General features: G+C 46.3%; 1 protein-coding gene across 1 annotated transcript in view; it reads left to right on the top strand.

The window, feature by feature from the left end:
* Nucleotides 1–19,450, top strand: part of WBSCR17 (Williams-Beuren syndrome chromosome region 17) — a 431,575-nt gene that overhangs the window by 195,395 nt on the left and 216,730 nt on the right. The window contains exon 4 of the mRNA XM_010854340.1: nt 18,023–18,189. Coding sequence (XP_010852642.1) covers nt 18,023–18,189 — 167 coding nt within the window. The remainder of the gene's footprint in view (nt 1–18,022; nt 18,190–19,450) is intronic.

Genomic DNA, 19,450 nt, shown 5'->3' with positions numbered 1-19,450 from the left:
GCTTGGAGTTTTCACCTTCCAGGAAGTGAGTTGGGGAGAGTGGAGGGGGTGTGTATATGTATAAGAGCCAGCTTCAGACTAAATATTAAAAAACTGAGATCATGGCATCTGGACCTGTTACTGCATGGCAAATAGAATGGGAAAAGGTGGAAGTAGTGACAGAGTTCCTCTTCTTGGTCTCCAAAATCACTGCAGACGGCAATTGCAGCCATGAAATCAGAAGACAGTTGCTTCTTGTCAGGAAAGCGATGACAAACCCAGACAGAGTGCTGAAAAGCAGCGATGTCACTCTGCCGACAAAGGTCTGTATAGTCAAGGCTATGGTCTTCCCAGTGGTCATGTACGATTGTGAGAGCTGGACTGTAAAGAAGGCAGAACACCAGAAATTGATGCCTTCGAACTGTGGCGCTAGAGAAGACTCCTGAAAGTCCCTTGGACAGCAAGGCGATCGGACCAGTCAATCTTAAGGGAGATCGACCCTGAATATTCCCTGGAAGGACTGATGCTGAAGCTGAAGCTCTCCAGTATTTTGGTCATCTGATGCAAACAAATGACTCATTAGAAAGGTCCCTGATGCTGGGAAAGATTGAGGGCAGAAGGAGAAGAGGGCATCAGAGGATGAGATGGCTGGATGGCATCACCGATGCAATGAACATGAACTTGGGCAAACTCCTGGAGATGGTGAGGGACAGATAGGCCTGGCATGCTGCAGTCCATGCGGTCGCAAAGAGTCGGACAGGACCGGGCGACTGAACAACAACACATAACTGATTCGTGTTGTTGTTCAGCAGAATCTAACAGAACATTGTAAAGCAATTATACTCCAATTTAAAAAACTTTAAGTTTAAAATAATCTCTCCATATATGTGTTTTACAGCTTTTTATTAAGAGGAACAAATGGCAATCCAATATCTGAGAGTTAGTTAAAAAAAAAAAAAAAAGCATTTTCAGCATCTGTCATTATAAACAGATCAGGCCAATTTCCTATGTCTCGTCCGCCTGCTGTATTTAGAGTTATAAATGATGCTTCACAGCCATGCTCCTGGGAACTTGGAAAATGACTTTTCTGTCACAAACTGGTTCTTCCTTCTAGGTTCCTGCTTCAGTGAGCCATCTGAAGTGAAAGTCACATTTCTTCCTTTTATTCATGAGTCATGAAGGTGGAGATCATCTGGACTGGTCATCTTAATATCTGGATGATTAGGTGAAATAATTTTTAAACAAAGGAGTTCCATAAGAGTCCTTATAAAACAGCAAATATATAAAGTTGTGTTTAGTCTATTTAATCTTCAGAATTGTGTGGGTTTTCATTGTATTTGGTAGAGCAATGTGAAATTGCCAGTTTCAGCCAGAAATGGCAGTTTTATATGCTCAACCTAAACCTTCAGTGTTTTACAACTTGGCTCTGTGTATGATTTAACTAGTGACTCCCCATTAATCTGAATAGTCAAGTAACCACACTGTGCCTTTTTCTCCATTATGGATAAATTATTTACTTAGTGACAACTTGTCAGATTTTTTTAAAAGTTCTTCTTATGCACCAAGGGCTAAATGAATCATTTCACACTTGACTGGAAGACCTCAAATGGTTTCAGTGATATAAATGGAAATCAACCCGGGATTGGATTAGCATTAAAAAAAATTGAGTTTTGCATTTTCACTGTGGTTTGGGAGTCTGCAAGCTTCATCAGTGTGCCTCTCATAGCAAGTTTCATCACTTAAAACCCACTAACACCATTTTTCCAAGTCCTCAAATGGCCTCAAAGTTCCCTTCCCCTTTTCATGCTCTTTTCTGTTCCCTGTTGGCTCAAATGGTAAAGAATCTGCCTGCAGTGCAGGAGACCCGGGGTCAATCTCTGGGTCTGGAAGATCCCCTGGAGAAGGGAATGGAGTATTCTTGCCTGGAGAATTCCATGGACAGAGGAGCCTGGTGGGCTCCTCTGCATCCATAGGGTCACAAAGAGTCGGACACAACTGAGCAACTAACACTTTTTATTCTTTCTCACTGTAATTCTTGGGAAGAATTCAGTTTAACAAACCATGATTGCATTGTTACGATGGGGTAGACACAGAGCTGAGAGCTTGAAGAATGAAGAAATGAATAAGACATGCTACCTAACTGCAAGGGGTTTTTAATCTAGTACGGAAGTGGGTGTGTGTGACTGTAATACTTGGCAGAATGAAATCGCCTTGACTTTGAGTTTCCATTGAGCCTTTACTTCTGTTGTGTAGATTGAATATCTCTGGCTGCAGGTTGCAAATCCTTTTGACTACAGCACAAACAATATGTGTTATAAATAGCTTTGCATCTTGACTGCAGATGAACTCAGAGAGAGAATGGGCAGGGAGGAACAGGAAAGGTTGAACACAGTCTGTCTGGCCATTTGTTTATGAGATGGGACTGCATCCTAGTGCTGTGCACGGGAGAGGCAGCCTCTGCCTGTATGAGATGTTGCCTCCGTGACTGAAACACTTCTGATAAGCGTGTATGTGTGCAGACTCCCATTCTGCCCGTAAGTGTGTGTGTTCATGCTTAACTGATTCAACGACTCCGTTTCCCCAACATATTACACCAAATGTACTTAACAGCAATTAGAATGTTTGCCGCCTGCTGTTTGCACATCTCCCCAGAAAACAAAACTCTCCTAAATGGCAGGATAAGTAATTCTGAAGATTAAAGCCGGTGATTTGCAGAGTGCTTGGTTCGTTTGCTTCCTGCAAATATCAAGATTAACAAAGAAATTCACTGATCCCATTTCGCCTCCTTGGAGCTGGTGCATCAGCCTCAGGGAGTCCAGCACACGTGGCTTTCCTTTCTGGCCAAGATGCTGATTTAATGGCATTTCTCTTGGCAAAGGTGTCTCAAGAAAACAGATCAGTTTGTGTATACTTTTAGAGGAAATACTCCACCCAGCTCTTTTGCAGTGACAGCCTTCTCAATGCCTTCTGAAGAAAGCATGGCCAGTTCATAGCCACTGAAAGGGCAACTCAGGTCCCGACTCAGAGAGCGTGCCCTGCCTGTGTGATGCTGGCTGGTCCTAGCCACCCTGGACACACTTTCCTCCAGCTGTGAACACTTGCCCTTAAATCAGATGCTTCCATCGCTAACATTGTTAATTTACCCAAGAACCAATATTTATGGCATCTGGTCCCATCACTTCATGGCAGATAGATGGGGGGAAAAGTGGAAACAGTGACAGGTTTTATTTTCTTGGGTGTCAAAATCTCTGTGGAGGGTGAGGGCAGCCACAAAATTAAAAGACGCTTGCTCCTTGGAAGAAAAGCTATGACAAACCTAGAGAGCGTAGTAAAAAGCAGAGACATCGCTTCGCCGACAAAGGTCCATGTAGTCAAAGCTATGGTTTTTCTAGTAGTCATGTACGGATGTGAGAGATGGAGAATAAAGAAGGCTAAGTGCTGAAGAATTGATGCTTTTGAATTGTGCTGCTGGGGAAGACTGTTGAGAGTCCCTTGGACAGCAAGGAGATCAAACCAGTCAATCCTAAAGGAAATCTATACTGAATATTCATTGGAAGGTCTGATGCTGAAGCTGAAGCTCCAGTACTTTGGCCAACTGATGGGAAGAGCCGCCTCATTGGAAAGGACCCTGATGCTGGGAAAGATTAGAGGCAGGAGAAGTGGGTGACAGAGGATGACATGGTTGAATAACATCATCAACTCAATGGACATGAGTTTGAGCAAGTTCTGGGAGATAGTGGAAGACAGGGAAGCCTGGTGTTCTGCAGTCCATGGGGTCACAAAGAGTCGGACATGACTGAGCAACTGAACATCAAGAGGAAGTCAGATAAGGGAGACGAGTCTTTGGAGCCAGCCCCCTGCTTCAGGAAGGCTTCATATGTATCAGGACAGACGAGACTACTGAGAGGTGGCTTCCCTGGGGCTGGTCTTCCTTTGTCTCGACCTTTCAAGCCAGGCTGTCAGCCCCCACTCATATACTGGCTGGTCCAGGTACTGAGCTTCCTATTGTGAACACTGGATGCAAACTCTTGGCTCAATATACTGATTTCTTAACTCCTCAAACAGATTTGGTGATCTGCCATCTCAATTCCTGGCATTTTGGACCTTTGTGCTCCTATACAGTTTTTTTCCTTTGCCAACTCTGTCTCGATGAAGTCTCTTGCTTCAACTCTAAACCTCACAGGACTTGGTGGCCTCCATCAACGTCCCACTGAAGCCTAAGTCAGCCCTGCTTCAGTGAGATGTTTATGTAGGGGTGGAATTCCCAGTGGAACACCATTTTGCCCAGTGGTGGCATTCCTATAAATATGCCTCGGGACCAATGTACAGACAGTTTGCTACATTTTTTTTTTCATTAGAACTCATGTGTAATTACTCATTACAGCAATTTTTAAACACCCACACAGATGCAGAATCAGGGCATAAAGTGTCTTAGGAGGAGAAGAGTTGGATGTGCAGACACTGATTTTGAAAATAAGTCATTACTTTGCCTGCTAGACCCTAGCATGTTTTCTGCCCATAGTCAGGCTTCCTGGCAAAAGGCGGAACAAGGTTCTTCAAGGGTATAGGTGCACAGGACCAGAGGGACTCATTGCCTGGGGCTGAATGATAAATGAAAATTCCTCTTTTTATTTAATTTATTTATTTAGCTGTGCCAGGCCGCATGTGGGATCTTAGTTCCCCAACCATGGATCGAACCTGCACCCACTGCACTGGAAGGCAGTCTTAACCACTGGACGGCCATGGGAGCCCCAAGATTCTTCTTTTTAAACCTGCTTCCCTGCTCCTTCCTTTCCTTCCACTCCCAGTCTTCTGGAAGGAAACATCTTGATTCAGTGGATCTGTCATCCCTTCCAGGACTCTGCATAGACCTTGGAGATATCGTGGGTTCCGCTCCAGACCTCTGCAAATAAAATCAATAACACAAAAAATCGAGTCACACAACTTTTTGGTTTCCCGGTCCATAGAAAAGCTATACTTACATTATACTGTAGTCTATTCAGGCGTTATGTCTAAAAAATGGACGTACCTTAATTAAAACTACTTTATTGCTGTAATACAAATGTCAGTCACCATCTGAGCCTTCAATGAGCAGTAGGTAACCTTTTTGCAACAGTTAACATCAAAGATCACTGATCACAGATCATCATAACAAGTGTAATAATAATGAAAAAGTTTGGAGTGTTGTGAGAATGACCAGAATGTGACAGAGACACAGTGAGCAAATGCAGTTGAAAAACGGCACCAGTAACCTTGTTGGACATGGACGTGCTGATGGACGGGGAGCCTGGCGTGCTGCAGTCGATGGAGTCACAGAGTCAGACGCGACTTAGCAACTGAACGGCAACAGCATGTGTTGCTGTGTCATTTTCCTGCTCAACAGTCCTTGATATCCTGGCTTCCCACTGCTCCCAGATCGCGTCTGAATTTTATCTTCTTTTACTTTATTTTTGTTATTTTTTTTCTTAAAGATTTTTTTGGCCTGGAGGCATGTGGAATATTGATTCCCCAACCAGGGGTTGAACCTGCACCCCCTGCATCGGACGGTAAAGCCTCAACCACTGCACTGCCAGAGACGTCCCCAAGTCTGAATTTTATAAACTGCCTTCAGGATACGTGGCTGACTGCTGTTTTCTTTTCCTCACTGGCGTCACCCTCTGAAACAGCTGTTTCTATTTCCTGTCGGTGCACTATACATTTTCTCTGCTCTGTTTTTGCACATGCTACTCATGTCATTTTGCTTCAAGAGTTTCCCCCTTAGTCTTCTCTCTCTCTTCACAGGCCCTCACCTGGAAATTACCTCTTCATGCTTCATGGCCCAGATCAAATTTTATCTCCTCTGCGAACCCTTTCCTGGGTGGGCCCCCATCTATCTCCTTGCAGGCAGAACTAAGCTCCCAGAGCATCCTGAAGAGACCTCCCGTGTGACATTTATCATCCCATAATCATAATTACGATTTGCCTATCTTTTCCCCTTACGGAGCTATGAGATTTCTCAGGGAGCTAGGGAGGTCTAAAAAAATTTCTCTATCTTCAACACGTTGCTGGTCCGTAATTGATGTTCTGTGTGAGCAAATGTCACAGTTAAGCTAATGTTTCCTGGTGATACAGATACACTTGTCCTTCGGTGTGTTAAAAATAAAGGAACAGGCTTTTTGGGTGAATACACGATCCGTGTTAAATCACGGGATAGGCTTTGCCTTCCATCTGTCATAAGCATTGAGGTGTATTTGTACTGCTTAGTTTTCTAGGAGCTTTCTCTTTCCTGGATCTTGCTAGTGGGGCAAAATAAAAAAATGTTTGGAATGAAATAAAGTCACCATCCTCAGCCAGGTGGGCTGCTTCTACAGGGATCTGATATGGCAACTTCAAACAGGCAAAGGAGGTACCCTGGAGGGAACTCCGTTTCCTCTACAATCTATGATTGTAGATTCTTATTTTGGGGGGGAATAAGGCAAAAACATTTTAATGCAATTTTTCTTACTTGTAACAACATTCAAATTAATGTTTACAATGTTATAGTAGTACTCAGGTTTTTAAAAACTATTTGCACACAGGTTCCCCAGTGGCTCAGCAGGTAAAGAATCCGCCTGCCAATTCAGGAGATGCAGGTTCGATCCCTGGGCCACAAAGCTCCCCTGGAGGAGGGCAGGGCAACCTGCTCCAGTATTCTTGGCTGGAGAGTCCCATGGACAGAGGAGCCTGGCGTCTATAGGGTTGCAGAGTTGGACACGACTGAAGCTCCTTAGCAAGCCTGTGTTATTTATACATGTCTGAGAGATGGTACAAGTGGCAGGAGGAATTCTACAGGATTTTGAGAAACCAATGGATTTGAGATTTAAAGAGAATTGAAGTTTCTTTTCAGGCCATTTTACTCCAGAGCAGAAGTACATCCTCAGGTTAAAAATTGGTCATCCACGGCATTAGACTGTTTTATAAATGGTTATTAACAGGTGAGACTGGAGGCTTAGAAACCTCATTTGGATGGCTCAGTTTCCTTATATAAGACAAGGCTTGGGTTTCTATTCCTTGTGCAGCATTTATTCTCCTTGTAAATGGCATGCCCATAACCTTAAGAAATTGGCATATGGCTGGAGCTAACTGGGTTTTTATCAAGTGACAGTCGTTGATGTTTAAGTTTCTCATGCCTTTTCAAAGCCACATGCTGTCTAACAGAGGCAGGTCTGTGAGTGATTGACTTTATGTTTATTATACAAGGCCATTAAGAAATAGCTTCTGGCTAGAGGAGAAGTTGGAGGTCTGTTTCAGCGGCAGGTATGCTTGTTGTCTACAATGAATAACTTGGAGATCAGACCATGTCATCTTGCTCCCACACCTGCCTTTGAAAAGAGAACAGTTGTGATTTTGGTTTTGACTCAGAATTCTATTTCCGATTGTGGTCTCAGAGGGCAAGCTGTGGGAAGGCGTGGGGGTGTTGATTGTTTAAGCCAATTGATGTCACACTCATGCAAAAATCCAAGAGTATAGCCAGGCTTTGCTGTTCCCTTTAATTTTGCAATATGGTCCTGTCATCATGCATTAATCTAAATTGATGTGTTTTTCTGTGCTATACTTGCTCACTCTAAAAAAATAAGCACAGAAAATGTATAAAGAAGCCAGGAAAAATTATTGATAATTTCACCACCCAGAGGCAAAATGACATCTCATTATTGTTTTAATTTTAATTTCTCTTATTACTCTTGAGGGTCCACCTCTTCTCGTGTTTATTTGTTTCTTTTGTTCTCTGAATTGCACGTTCATGTTTTTTGTTTGTTTACCTAATTATGTGCTTTGGGTTTTCATTATCTTTTATTCTTTTATAATTGCTGTAAATTTTTTTTGCAATTTGCTGTTGTCTTAATTTTATTATTTTTGATAATCAGAGGTTTGCAACTGTTGTCAAACCGTTGCTTCTTCAACCAGAGCTTATATGGGCATTCATTTTCTTTTTTCTTTTTGCTTTCCTTATGTTTTGAGTTCTCAATTTAACTGTTTTATCTATCTAATGTTTATTCTTCAGTGTGTTTAGAGGAGTGTGTGTGCTCGTTCATTCAGTCATGTCTGATTCTTTGCGACTCCATGGACTATAGCCTAACAGGCTCCTCTGTTCATCGAATTTTTCAGGCAAGAATACTGAAGTGGGTTGCCATTTCCCACTCCAGGGGATCTTTCCAACCCAGGGATCGAACCAGTGTCTCTTATGTCTCCTGCATTGGCAAGCAGATTCTTTACCACTAGCACCACCTGGGAAGCCTATTTAAAGGGGGAACTCTTACACTTTTACTCAATAGAGAAAGAGTAGTCCTAACACATTTTTTGAATGATTCTTTCCCTACCCTTTGGTCTGTGGTATGTTCTTGGCATAAATTCTCTAAAATCAGCTTTGTTTCTGGTCTTTAAGTTCCACTTGTCAGTCAACTTGTTATTGATTAAATTATTTGAGCTTTATATTAGATTTTAGCATCATATTTGTCTCAGGATTTCCTAAATACCCTTTTCCCCTCAGCAGTTTTGTTATTTGTTCTTATCTGTTTACTGTTTCAAGTTAGTGTTGAAGTTACATGTCAAGTGCTATAATGATTTTCATAGGAAGCTTTCAAAAAGTAACATTCATAGTGTTTAAGTTATAAAAGTAATACATGTTTGGTGTGGACAATGAAGACTGCAGTGAAATATAGAAGAAACAGATGCCATTAAAATTCCTCCACCACAACACTCATTGATAAGTCATTTCTTTTTGCAAAGGCTAAAACAAGGGGCTTTGCAGTCAGGTGGATCTGGGTTGAAAGCCTCCCTCTGTCCACCACTCAACTTGTCTTTCGGCCTGTGACTCTGAACCTCAGTTTTCCCATAAGCAAAATGGGAATACCTACATTACTGGCTCATTGGCAAGTGACAAGATGATGTATACTCTGTAAAGTACTTGGTGCGGTGAACATCTGCGTTGGCTGGGCTCACACACGCAAAAATCTGTGTCCTGTGCTGCTTGTCACTTAGCACCCAGCTTCTGTTCTCATCTGGGACCAGAGGGCCAGCCTGGTGCTTCCTAGGTGATGGCCAAGGGCATCAGACTCTCTTGAGGGTCATGCTTGGAGCTGGCACAAGCACTTCCCCTTGTCCTGCTAGTCTGAACAGGTCATGGGGCTAAGCTCAGATTCAACAGGTGGAGGCATAGATTTCGCCTCTTTAGTGAGAATAACTTAAGAATTAAGTGGCAAAGCACCTGACTACCTTGCGGGGTTAAGAATTGGGGGCATTCATACATTCTGCCCACAGTAGAAATGGGATTTGCTAAGCTGCTTTAGTGGTTCAGAGAGGGAGAAGGCATTTTCTGTCCAGTAAGACAGGCACCTCAACATGCAGAAAAGCTCATGGCATCCGGTCCCATCACTTCATGGCAAATGGGGAAAAAATGGAAACTGTGACAGACTTTATTTCCTTGGGCTCCAAAATCACTGAGGTCAATGACTGCAGCCATGAAATTAAAAGATGCTTGGTCCTTGGAAGAAAAGCTATGACAAACCTAGACAACGTATTAAAAAGCAGAGACCACTTTGCCGACAGAGGTGCAAATTGTCAAAGCTATGGTTTTTCCAGTAGTCATGGATGAATGGGAGAGTTGGACCATAAAGAAGGCTGAGCACTGAAGAATTTATGCTTTCTAACTTTGTTTCTGGAGAAGAGTCTCGAGAGTCCCTTGGACAGTGAGGAGATCATACCAGTCAATCCTAAAGGAAATCAACTCTGAATCTTCATTGGAAGGACTGATGCTAAAGCTGAAGCTCCAGTACTTTGGCCACCTTATGTGAAGAGCTGACTCATTTCCTGATGCTGGGAAAGACTGAGGGCAAGAGGAGAAGGGGACAACGGAAGATGAGTTAGTTGGATGGTATCATCGACTCAGTAGACATGGGTTTAAGCAAACTCTGGGAGACAGTGAAGGGCAGGGAAGCCTGGTGTGCTGCAGTCCATGGGGTTGCAAAGAGTTGGACACGACTGAGTGCCTGAACAACAACAACAGCAAAGACAGGCATGGCTGAATTAGGGCTAAGCTGAGACTGGAGGGGCTGATGTGTTGGATTTGACTCTGAACAAGCAGGGCTCATCCTTGAGGAAGACTTTATGGGTGGAAGTAACAATGTTAAAAGTAACAACAGTAATAAATTAGGAGTTTGGGATGAACAGATACACAGTACTATGTATATACACGTGTACTCTGTCACGTCTGACTCTTTGCGACTCCATGGACTATAGCCCGCCAGGTCCTCTGTCCGTGGGATTTTCTTAGGCAAGAATACTGGAGTGGATTGCCGTTTCCTCTTCCTCCTCCTCTTCCTTCTTCCTGATCCAGGGACTGAACTCACATCTCTTCAGTTCAGTTCAGTTGCTCAGTCGTGTCCGACTCTTTGCAACCCCGTGCATCGCAGCACGCCAGGCCTCCCTGTCCATCACCAACTCCCGGAGTTCACCCAGACTCATGTCCATCGAGTCAGTGATGCCATCCAGCCATCTCATCCTCTGTTGTCCGCTTCTCCTCTTGCCCCCAATCCCTCCCAGCATCAGAGTCTTTTCCAATGAGTCAACTCTTCGCATGAGGTGGCCAGAGTACTGGAGTTTCAGCTTTAGCATCATTCCTTCCAAAGAAATCCCAGGGCTGATCTCCTTCAGAATGGACTGGTTGGATCTCCTTGCAGTCCAAGGGACTCTTACATCTCCTATATATAAAGTACATAAACAACAGGGACCACCATATAGCACAGGAAACTGTATTCAGTATCTTATAATAGCCTAAAATGGAAAAGAATCTGAAAAAGAATAGATATATAACTGAATCACTTGGCTGTACACCTGCAACCAGCATAACATTGTAAATCAGCTGTAGTTGGATTTTAAAAATTGGGGGGTGAGGAAGGGGAGTAACAGTAATGCCAAGGACAAGAGGGATGGCCCAGATGCAGGAATAAACAAAAGTGTTTTCAGGGTTAGTGTCAGTAGAAAGATGGGCTTGACTGGCCAATTTGGCTTGAACAGTTAAAAGGAAAAATGGAAAAATAGCTAGTTTGGTAATATGTTTCCCGTTGCTAGGCTAAAATGACAGGGTGACAACCTTTAGAACGAGATGGGCACTTTGTGTGAGGGACTGGGCATGAGAGGGAGGGGATGGACTGAGAACAGAGCGCTGTATGGCCCTCGGTTTCTATGCAGAATCTTTTTGACCGAATTTTGGATCTGCCGGGCTTTGGAGCACCGCTGTTTATTATTTCTAATCTGAGTATTTTGCGATGTATCTATGTCCCTCCTGCAGCACTTGGGGTGGGCCCCTCTCATTCCACTCCTCTTGGAAAGGTTATAGGATAAATCCTAGGTGTGAATGGCTTAGGCAGCATTTCCTGTGTCTTAGGGGCTTTCTTATCTGTGGCCTGAAGCTGTCTGCATGAATTTACCCTTAATTGTTTTTAGAAATTCTCCTCCTGAGCCATTGCTTAACCGAACTTGAGGGATTTTCTTTTCTTTTTCTGTTCTCTTCAGCTGAAGACAGCATGAGACGCTACATCATACCCAGGTAGATGCATCCAGCAAGCGGGGAATCTGAATGGCGCCCCTGCCCCAGCCCCATATGTGTGAGTCCCCTTCCGTTTTAGGGAGAGCAGTGCTGCGCAACACAGGGGACTGTGATTGAGGCTAAAAATGGTGAATGAACCCTTTTGACTTAAAAAAGAAAACTTTGGAAGTTAGAGACAAGTAGGGTTGGTGTTTTTTTGGTTTTTTTTTCTTGGTTGGTTGGTTTGTTTTATGTCCATGTCAGGACTCTAGTCTACTTGAAACTGGCATAGTTGTTGCAGTGCTGAGTCTCAAGAATTTTCTGGCTAAAAATGATTGCCTTGCCCTTGGAAAAGCAACTCTTTACAACTCAGAGAAAGAGACTTCCCAGGAAGCCATGGAGCCAGTAGGTGTTCAGTCCAAAAATCACAAGTGCTTTGGGGAATAGTCCAAAATAAATATTTGTAGAAACCAGGCTGGCAGGGGAGGCATAGAGCTTTGTTGACCCCATGGTGCTTGCAAACAGGGTGTGGGTCTGGCACTGGTCTTGACCAGGGCGGGGGGCTGCAACTCACAATGGTCCTCTCTGCTCTGTGGCCTGGGTTCTTCCCCTCCCACTGTGCTCCTGTGGGAAGCCAGTGGGGCCCAGAAAAAACAAATCCCCCTTCAGCCACAACACCCTGTATCTAATTTCTGGAGCTTTTCCTGGGGCTCCCTGGACCCCGAGGTAAGAACCCTTGCTGTGCATGGAACAGGCTGAGTCTTGATTCATGAAAATTGCCCCAATACAGTTGATAGGCAGGGTGCACGCAGACTCAAGTGCTGAAGTGGGCAGTTGGTTTCGGAGACTGCTCTGTGTGGAAAGTAAGTTAATGAGGTGTGCTGCTCCTTCCTGGATGAATTGAGCTCAAACAGAGAAAATTAAGCCACTCAGCAAAGTGTGCATTTTCCCGAATAATGAGAGATCCAAAAGAGGGGCCTCATACATCTCATTTCTTCAGCCCATATCTTGTTTTGCAAGGTTTGCTGTTAGGAAAAATGATATCCCTCTTTCCTAGGAGTATAGGCAGGGCTTGATGAGGAGGGAAGGAAAAAAGAGAATTTGGGCCTGGTTAATGCACTGGACCCCAGCAGCCTTCAGAATTTGAGCTCAGATTAGTCAATCAAGGGAGACAGTAGGCAGGTGTGTTCAGGATCCTGTCCTTTTTAAGTGTGGAGGTGCCATCACCGATGTTCTAATTGCAAGAGGAGATAAATGATGCCTTTGATCATAAGAAGAGTGGAAGGAATATATTGGGAAGACAGGAGGGTTTTTATCTGTTCATTCACTAACTGTTTATCTACCAACTATTTTGCTGGGCTCATGGGCAAACAGAAAAGGAAGAAGATCCCCTGAAGAAGACCCCTGGCCACCCTGCAATGGTGGAGGACAGAGTGAAGAGAGATAGGATGACAGGGGGCAGAGGGAGAGAAAGGGACAAAGGAGCGGGGCCTGACCTGCTGCTAGGAGTCTGGGAGAGCTGCCTGGAGCTGGGCTGAGGGAAGAGGGCAAGCTAGGCAGGGGGGAAGGGCACTTTAGGCAGAGAAAAAGGTGTGCGAACTGAGAGGCAGCATTTCTGGTTCTGGGAAGTACAAATATTTACCCTCCCAGGGAGGAGATGAAGTTGGAGAGGTGAGCCCGGGGTCTGAACTCAGATGTCATACAAAAAGACATTTGAAGCTAAGTCCAAAAGCTACAGAGAGCCAAAGAGATAGTGGAAATATGAGTAGGAGGATTGCATTAGCATCTTAGATCGTTCTGCTAGTGGGGTGGATAGAATGGGGTGGAGCTGCAGATAGACAAGCTGGAGGCCAGGGACCAGTGAGGTGGCCTTGGGTGTCATTCAGGAGAGATTGATGATGAGTAGAGGAGTAGAAGTAGAAATGGGGGTGGAGGGGAGCATCATAAAGAAATCCTAAAGATGGCAGAATCTTTAGGACTTGATGACCAATTGGACATGTTGAATGTGTCATGATTTTGACTTGACTCCCAAAGAGAAAGAGTGGTACCTCTCAATGAACACAGGGAGGTACAGAGAGAGCAGGTGCCAGTTTTAGGAAGGCTGTATTTGGGGTGCTGATGGAGAAGCCCAGTGGGAAACAGAAGCTTAAAGCATCTAGAGATGTGGATTTGAAAGCTGATGGCATCAGGGTTGGAGTCATAGGCTGGGATGGGATCACCCAGGAAGGGTTGATCAAGTGAGAATAGCAGAGAGTGGAAGATGGAGCCTTTAGAAATTTTGGAATTTGGAGTATTAGCAGAAAAGGGCAACCTTTGAAATGCACAAGTGGCCAGGGCAGATCCTCCAGTGGAAGAAAAAGCAGAGATGGGGATGAAAATGGCAGGGGTGCCAGGATCCAAGGGTAAATACTGTTTCTGGAAGGGAGAGGCCGCCGTGTTAAACACTGCAGAGAGGATCATCAGCTGGGGTGAAGTTGGGAAGTCTCCATTGACTCTGGCCGCCTAGCTGTCACTGGAAATTAACAAGAGCAGTTTTAGCGGAATAGGATACCTAGGAGGTAAATAACGGTGGGTTGGGGGATGAATGACAGATAAAGGAGAGAGCCAAAGAGGGCAGACAAAGAGAAGATGGGGATTAAGGCAGTGGGGCAAGGGAGTTTATGGATGAAAATGAGAAAGACTTGGGTCCCTTCTTTGCATGGAAGAAGTCAGTGAAGGGAGGGTGAAGCTAGAGGAGAGAGAATAATGGATGAAGCAGGGTGTTTGGAGGGGAGGAGGCTGGAGAATCCACAGCATGGATGAGGGGGTTACCTCTGACTTCCTGAGCCTGTTTCCTTCAAGGCTGAGTTCAGAGGTTGATAGGTTTGTAGGTGGTGAGGGGAACCAGGGAAGTGCTTTTCAGGGTCTCTGAGCCAGTGGTTCTAGATGGGCCGAAAATGTGCGTTTCTTTCTTTTTTTTTTTTTAACTTTTTATTTTGTGTTGGGATATAGCTGATTAACAATGTTGTGATAGTTTCAGGTGGACAGCGAAGAGATTCAACCATACATATAACCGTATCTGTTCTCCCCCAAACCTCCCTCCCATCCAGGCTGCCCCGTAAGGTTGAGCAGAGTTCACTGTACTCTACAGTAGCTGTTCGAAAATGTGCATTTCTATCAGGCTGCAGGGGAATGCTGCTGCTCTTACAGGCCTGAGACCGCACTTGGAAATTCCTGCTGGTGGCCTCCGTTCCCTCTGTGGGGTAGGAGGGACCTGCAAGAGGGAGGTGGCCTGGAGGGAAGGGGAGAAAGTGGGAAGTAGGGATGGGACGGGGATGGGGGAATTGAGAGTTCTGCCCTGCCTTGAAGGGTGCAGGGCAGCGACCAGGGCCCCGGGGGACTGGGGACCTTGCATGTGCCTTGTCACCACTGCCATGGTGGGCCTGCTTCCTCCACTCCTGTGTATGCAAAGGGGAGGAAAGTCAGATGGACAATTGTTTCGCAGCTGGGGTTCTTCAGGGCTGGTGAGAAAGCAAGACAGGGAAGTGAGTGGAGGATGAAGGCAGGGGTGAAGGAAAGTGCGTAGATTTTAGTTGAGCAAGAGCGTGAGCAGAGCTGATATACCGGGCGACAGCAGAGTGGCCCAGGCCCGGGCGGTCTCAACGAGGTCAAAGAGTGGGTGTTTGGGGGACACACGTGGGGAGAACTGGAAGGCAAAGAGGTTGTGGCTGTTGGAGGCGGAGACAGCCTTGGTGCAGCGGCTCTGGACAGTGAGAGGCCATGGGAGTTTGGAGATAATTCCACTGCCCAACTTGGAGAGTCCTTCTGGTCATCTCTCATCATGCGCCAGCGGCTCCCTTTCTGTGCTGAGGTGGTGTCTGAGGCTGTGACAGGAAGGAGAGATTGGAAAGACAGGGCTCTAATGAGACATGACACCTCAATTTGGTGTAAACTTTTTTTCCAAACCACCACAGGGCAGTGTATCAATGAGGGTCCTCCAGAGAAATAGAACTAATAAGATATCTACCTGTCTACCTGTCTACCTACCTGTCCATCCATCCATCCATCCATCCATCTGCTCTCTAGATCAGGCAGGCTGGTCTTTCCATTGCTGGGTACATTGCATTTTCCCAGGGCTCTCAAAGACTGAGCTCACCTGACCCTTAGAAGGACCTTAGCCAGGCATCCAGAGCTAACTACACTGAGGATGATGTGGACAGTTTCAGAGATGAAGAAACAGGAGCTGTGTGCCCAGGGTGACAGGTTCAGCATGTGGCAGAGAGCTTTTTACTTCTGAGATGCCCCCACAATTTACTGAATGGCCACCTTGATCATGAAGGGGCAAGATCGGGGTCCCAGGAGTCCTGCTCAGCAGAGGGAATTGCCTGTTCCAGCCGGGAGGCTTAACCCACAACTCAGCCTCAGTGGCAGCCGGATCCCATTGCCTGTAGCCGGAGAAGATGCTGCTGCTGGTACAATGCCATCTGGCCTCTTTGCTTCTTCATTTCCAGGGCCAGAATCTGTTAAAAACAAAAGCCCAGAGAAACCAGGCCCAGGAGTGCATGCTCAGAGTAGGTGGGTGTGTATGGTGGCAGTGCTTGTGTGTATGCTGAGGAACAGCCTGGGAGGGAGCAGCCACCAGCCTGCCAGCTCAGGATGGCTGCCGGCCACATCGAGGGGGCTCCGAGGGACCTTCTGGGATGTGCCCCTCCCCCGGATCAGCCCACAGTAAATGAGATGATTCCCGCCAACAGCCCACAAGCCTGTCAATAACCATTCTAATCTCCTTGGCAGCCCCCAGAAGTGAATTTACAGCGTCGTGGTAAAAATGAGGCTGCATGATCAATGGATCCCCGGACAGTCTCCTTCAGGAGACACAAATGTACATTGTAACAAAACTTTATTTTCTTCCAAAAATCGCCTACATGATTAATATGGCCCGACACAGCCCAAGCTGTTCAGCATAAAAAACAGCTGTATTTCCTGCCCCCTCTTCAGTGCTGCTTCCCTCTCACTCCGTCCCTTCATCTTGGCCTCTTTGTTTTGCCCTGGAACACGTTGTCTCACACATTGTACAGTCTCACACACGGAGCAAGAGGATGCCTTTGAAATGCACTAGCTCTGTCTTCCACTCTGCTCTGTTTCCACTTGGTGTTTCAAAGTGGCTCAAACTAGACCTAAAACCAAGTTCCCCACTGCTCCAGGGAGAGAGCACGGGTGCTCCCATCACTGAGCCACGCAGAGCCGGATCCCAGGGTACCAGTGCCATCTCTTACATCATCAGGCGCCTCCAGGGGCCCAAGCTCTACACCCCTGAGTCCAGCCTGGATGAAGAACATTCTTCTCTTGGACCCCAGGGCTTCCCAGGTGGTGCTAGTGGTAAAGAAACCATCTGCCAACGTGGGAGACATAAGAGATGAGGTTCACTCCCTGGTCGGAAGATCCCCTGGGGGAGGGCATGGCAACCCACTCCAGTATTCTTGCCTGCAGAATCCCATGGACAGAGGAGCCTGGCAGGCTATAGTCCATAGGGTCACAAAAGAGTTGGACACGACTGAAGTGTTTTAGTGCACCCTTGAAGCCCTGTCTTCGGAGATGGGGAAGTTGCTGGATGTTAGGAGGGAGGACCTTGTAGATCCCATTTCTGCATCCCAGGCAGATTCTAGGAACGCTTGCAAGAAGAGTTAGGGTGTGTCAGGCAGGACAGTCATAGTGGATAGAAGATTTTTATTAATTTCACGTGTGTTTCATGTCTCTTCCCAGTGTGTAAGCTCCACGAGAGTAGAGGTCTCCTGTATAGTGCTGGGTACTTAGTAGGTCTGAGAGATGTCTTAGTTTGGGTTCTCCCACAGACCGACTGTGAAACAAAGACTTGAGAGCGTTAGTTTATTTGGGCAGTGGAAAGAGCACCACTAAGGGGAAGTAGAACTGAGAAGGGAAGGCAGCCCCCAAAATGGGTGTTATGTAAGTTGTGGGTGGTGGAGATTAATCCCACAGGGGGAAAAACTCTAGGGGCCCCTGTAAAACCCACCCCTCAGAGTCAACCAGCTCAAGGGCTGAGGCAGCTGGGGGTATTTATACATCATTTTCCTGCCACCTGTGGATGAGAACTATGGTGGTGTGTGTGTGCATCCATCAGTCATGTCCAACTCATTGCAACCCCATGGACTGTAGCCTGCCAGGCTCCTCTGTCCATAGGATTCTCCAGGCAAGAATACTCAGAGTAGGTGGGTATGTGTATACTGAAATGAGACCAGGTGGTACATGTCTGGGTATGACCTCCAGCCTCATGCTTCCTATGGGGTGGTAAATTTGGGAGATGTGAAGCTGGTTTTCTTAACTGTCTCCACCTTAGGTCTTTTTTTCTCAGTTCTTAGCCAAGAGAGGCCAAGAGGGAACCAACGATTCTCTGCCTGGGAGAACAGGTACCAGGACCCAGCTGGCATCCTTACCGCGTGCAGCCACAATGCCTCTGCCTTTCTCCTTCCACTGACTCTGCTCTTCCCTGCTCTCTTCCTCCAGGTGTAAGGAGCTGAAGTACTCCAAGGAGCTGCCCCAGATATCCATCATATTTATCTTCGTGAACGAGGCCCTGTCGGTGATCCTGCGCTCAGTTCACAGCGCGGTCAACCACACGCCCACCCACCTGCTGAAGGAGATCATCCTGGTGGATGACAACAGTGACGAAGGTATGGGGGCCGCCAGCCTGCATGCCATTTTCTGAGACAATGCAAGCAGACAATGCACAGTGTCAGCGGGGGGATGTGCCCTTATTTCATTCCATCCTGAGCCCAAGTGTCTTTGTCTCCTGTCTCTGGGGCATAGCTGGGGAATGGGGGCTGTTTGGGGGGAAGTAAGTCAAGCAAACACTAGTTCATTGCTTGAGTCCTCTAGGGCAGGGGTCTCCCAGTGCACCCCCCTCCCGCCCCGCCAGTCTGCACAGCAGGAGGTGAGTCGCAAGCCAGCACTTGAGCAAAGCTTCATCTGTATTTACAGCCGCTCCCCATCGCTCACATTACTGCAAGAGTTCCACCTCCTGGCTGATCGGTGGAAGCATTAGATGCTCATAGTAGCGCCAGCCCTACTGTGAATTGCACAGGCGAGGGATATAGGTTGCATGCCCCTTATGAGAATCATCTGGAAACCATCCCCATCTCCACGGAATAATTGTCTCCCACGAAATCCATCCCTGCTGCCAAAATGGTTGGGGACCCCAGTGCTCTAGGGCTCTTAAGAATAAATAACTGGTTATGTGTCTAGACTAATTCCCCTCTTTGTATTACCTAAAGTAGATGACATGGAAGAGCTGAATTCCTCTGCAGTCCCCCCACCCCATCTCCCTTGTCCTTTTCTGAGAGGCAGAAGGAAAAGGGAAGTTCTGTCCTGTGATGGGAAATGTTTATCATATGTCAGAATTTCCTTCTGTGCCACCGTGCCCAAAATGACTGTCGGTAGAAGTGCACCATGTTTGCAGATCTTTAATGGCTCATTTTAAAATATAAAACAAGCAAATATTGGAGAGCAGTAACAAAATGCCTTTGAAGTCCTTGGAATGGAGGTCTGGTGTCAAGATGGTTGTAGAGGGCTTGCTTTGGCTAACGGTGCCTTTGTTTTGCCTCTCAGCCTACGAAACTCACTGCAGGGAGAAACCCACACAAGCTGAGGACCCCAGAGGAAGGCAGCCAGTGTGCATGCTTCAGGCCAGGGAGGTTTATCTTCTGAGAAACGGAAGGATTAGGGGCAGACTGAACTCCTTGCTTTCGTTGTGATCAGTAGAGGATTACCCTGTGCTCCTGGGTCAGGCGAGGGTGAAGTAAAGGCAGGACAGTGTCCTGGATCCTGCCGGGAACCTGATGGTCTTCAGGAGCTCTGAGGAGTCTATCACATTTCACCAGCCCAGGAGTTGAAGTCCCCTTGCCCCTTCTGAACCTGTTGACTGTTACCAGGGAA

Source organism: Bison bison, unplaced genomic scaffold, assembly GCF_000754665.1.
Source record: "Bison bison bison isolate TAMUID 2011002044 unplaced genomic scaffold, Bison_UMD1.0 scf7180017864340, whole genome shotgun sequence".
NCBI classification, from domain to species: Eukaryota; Metazoa; Chordata; class Mammalia; order Artiodactyla; family Bovidae; genus Bison; species Bison bison.
This window is presented reverse-complemented; position numbering and strand designations above follow the sequence as displayed.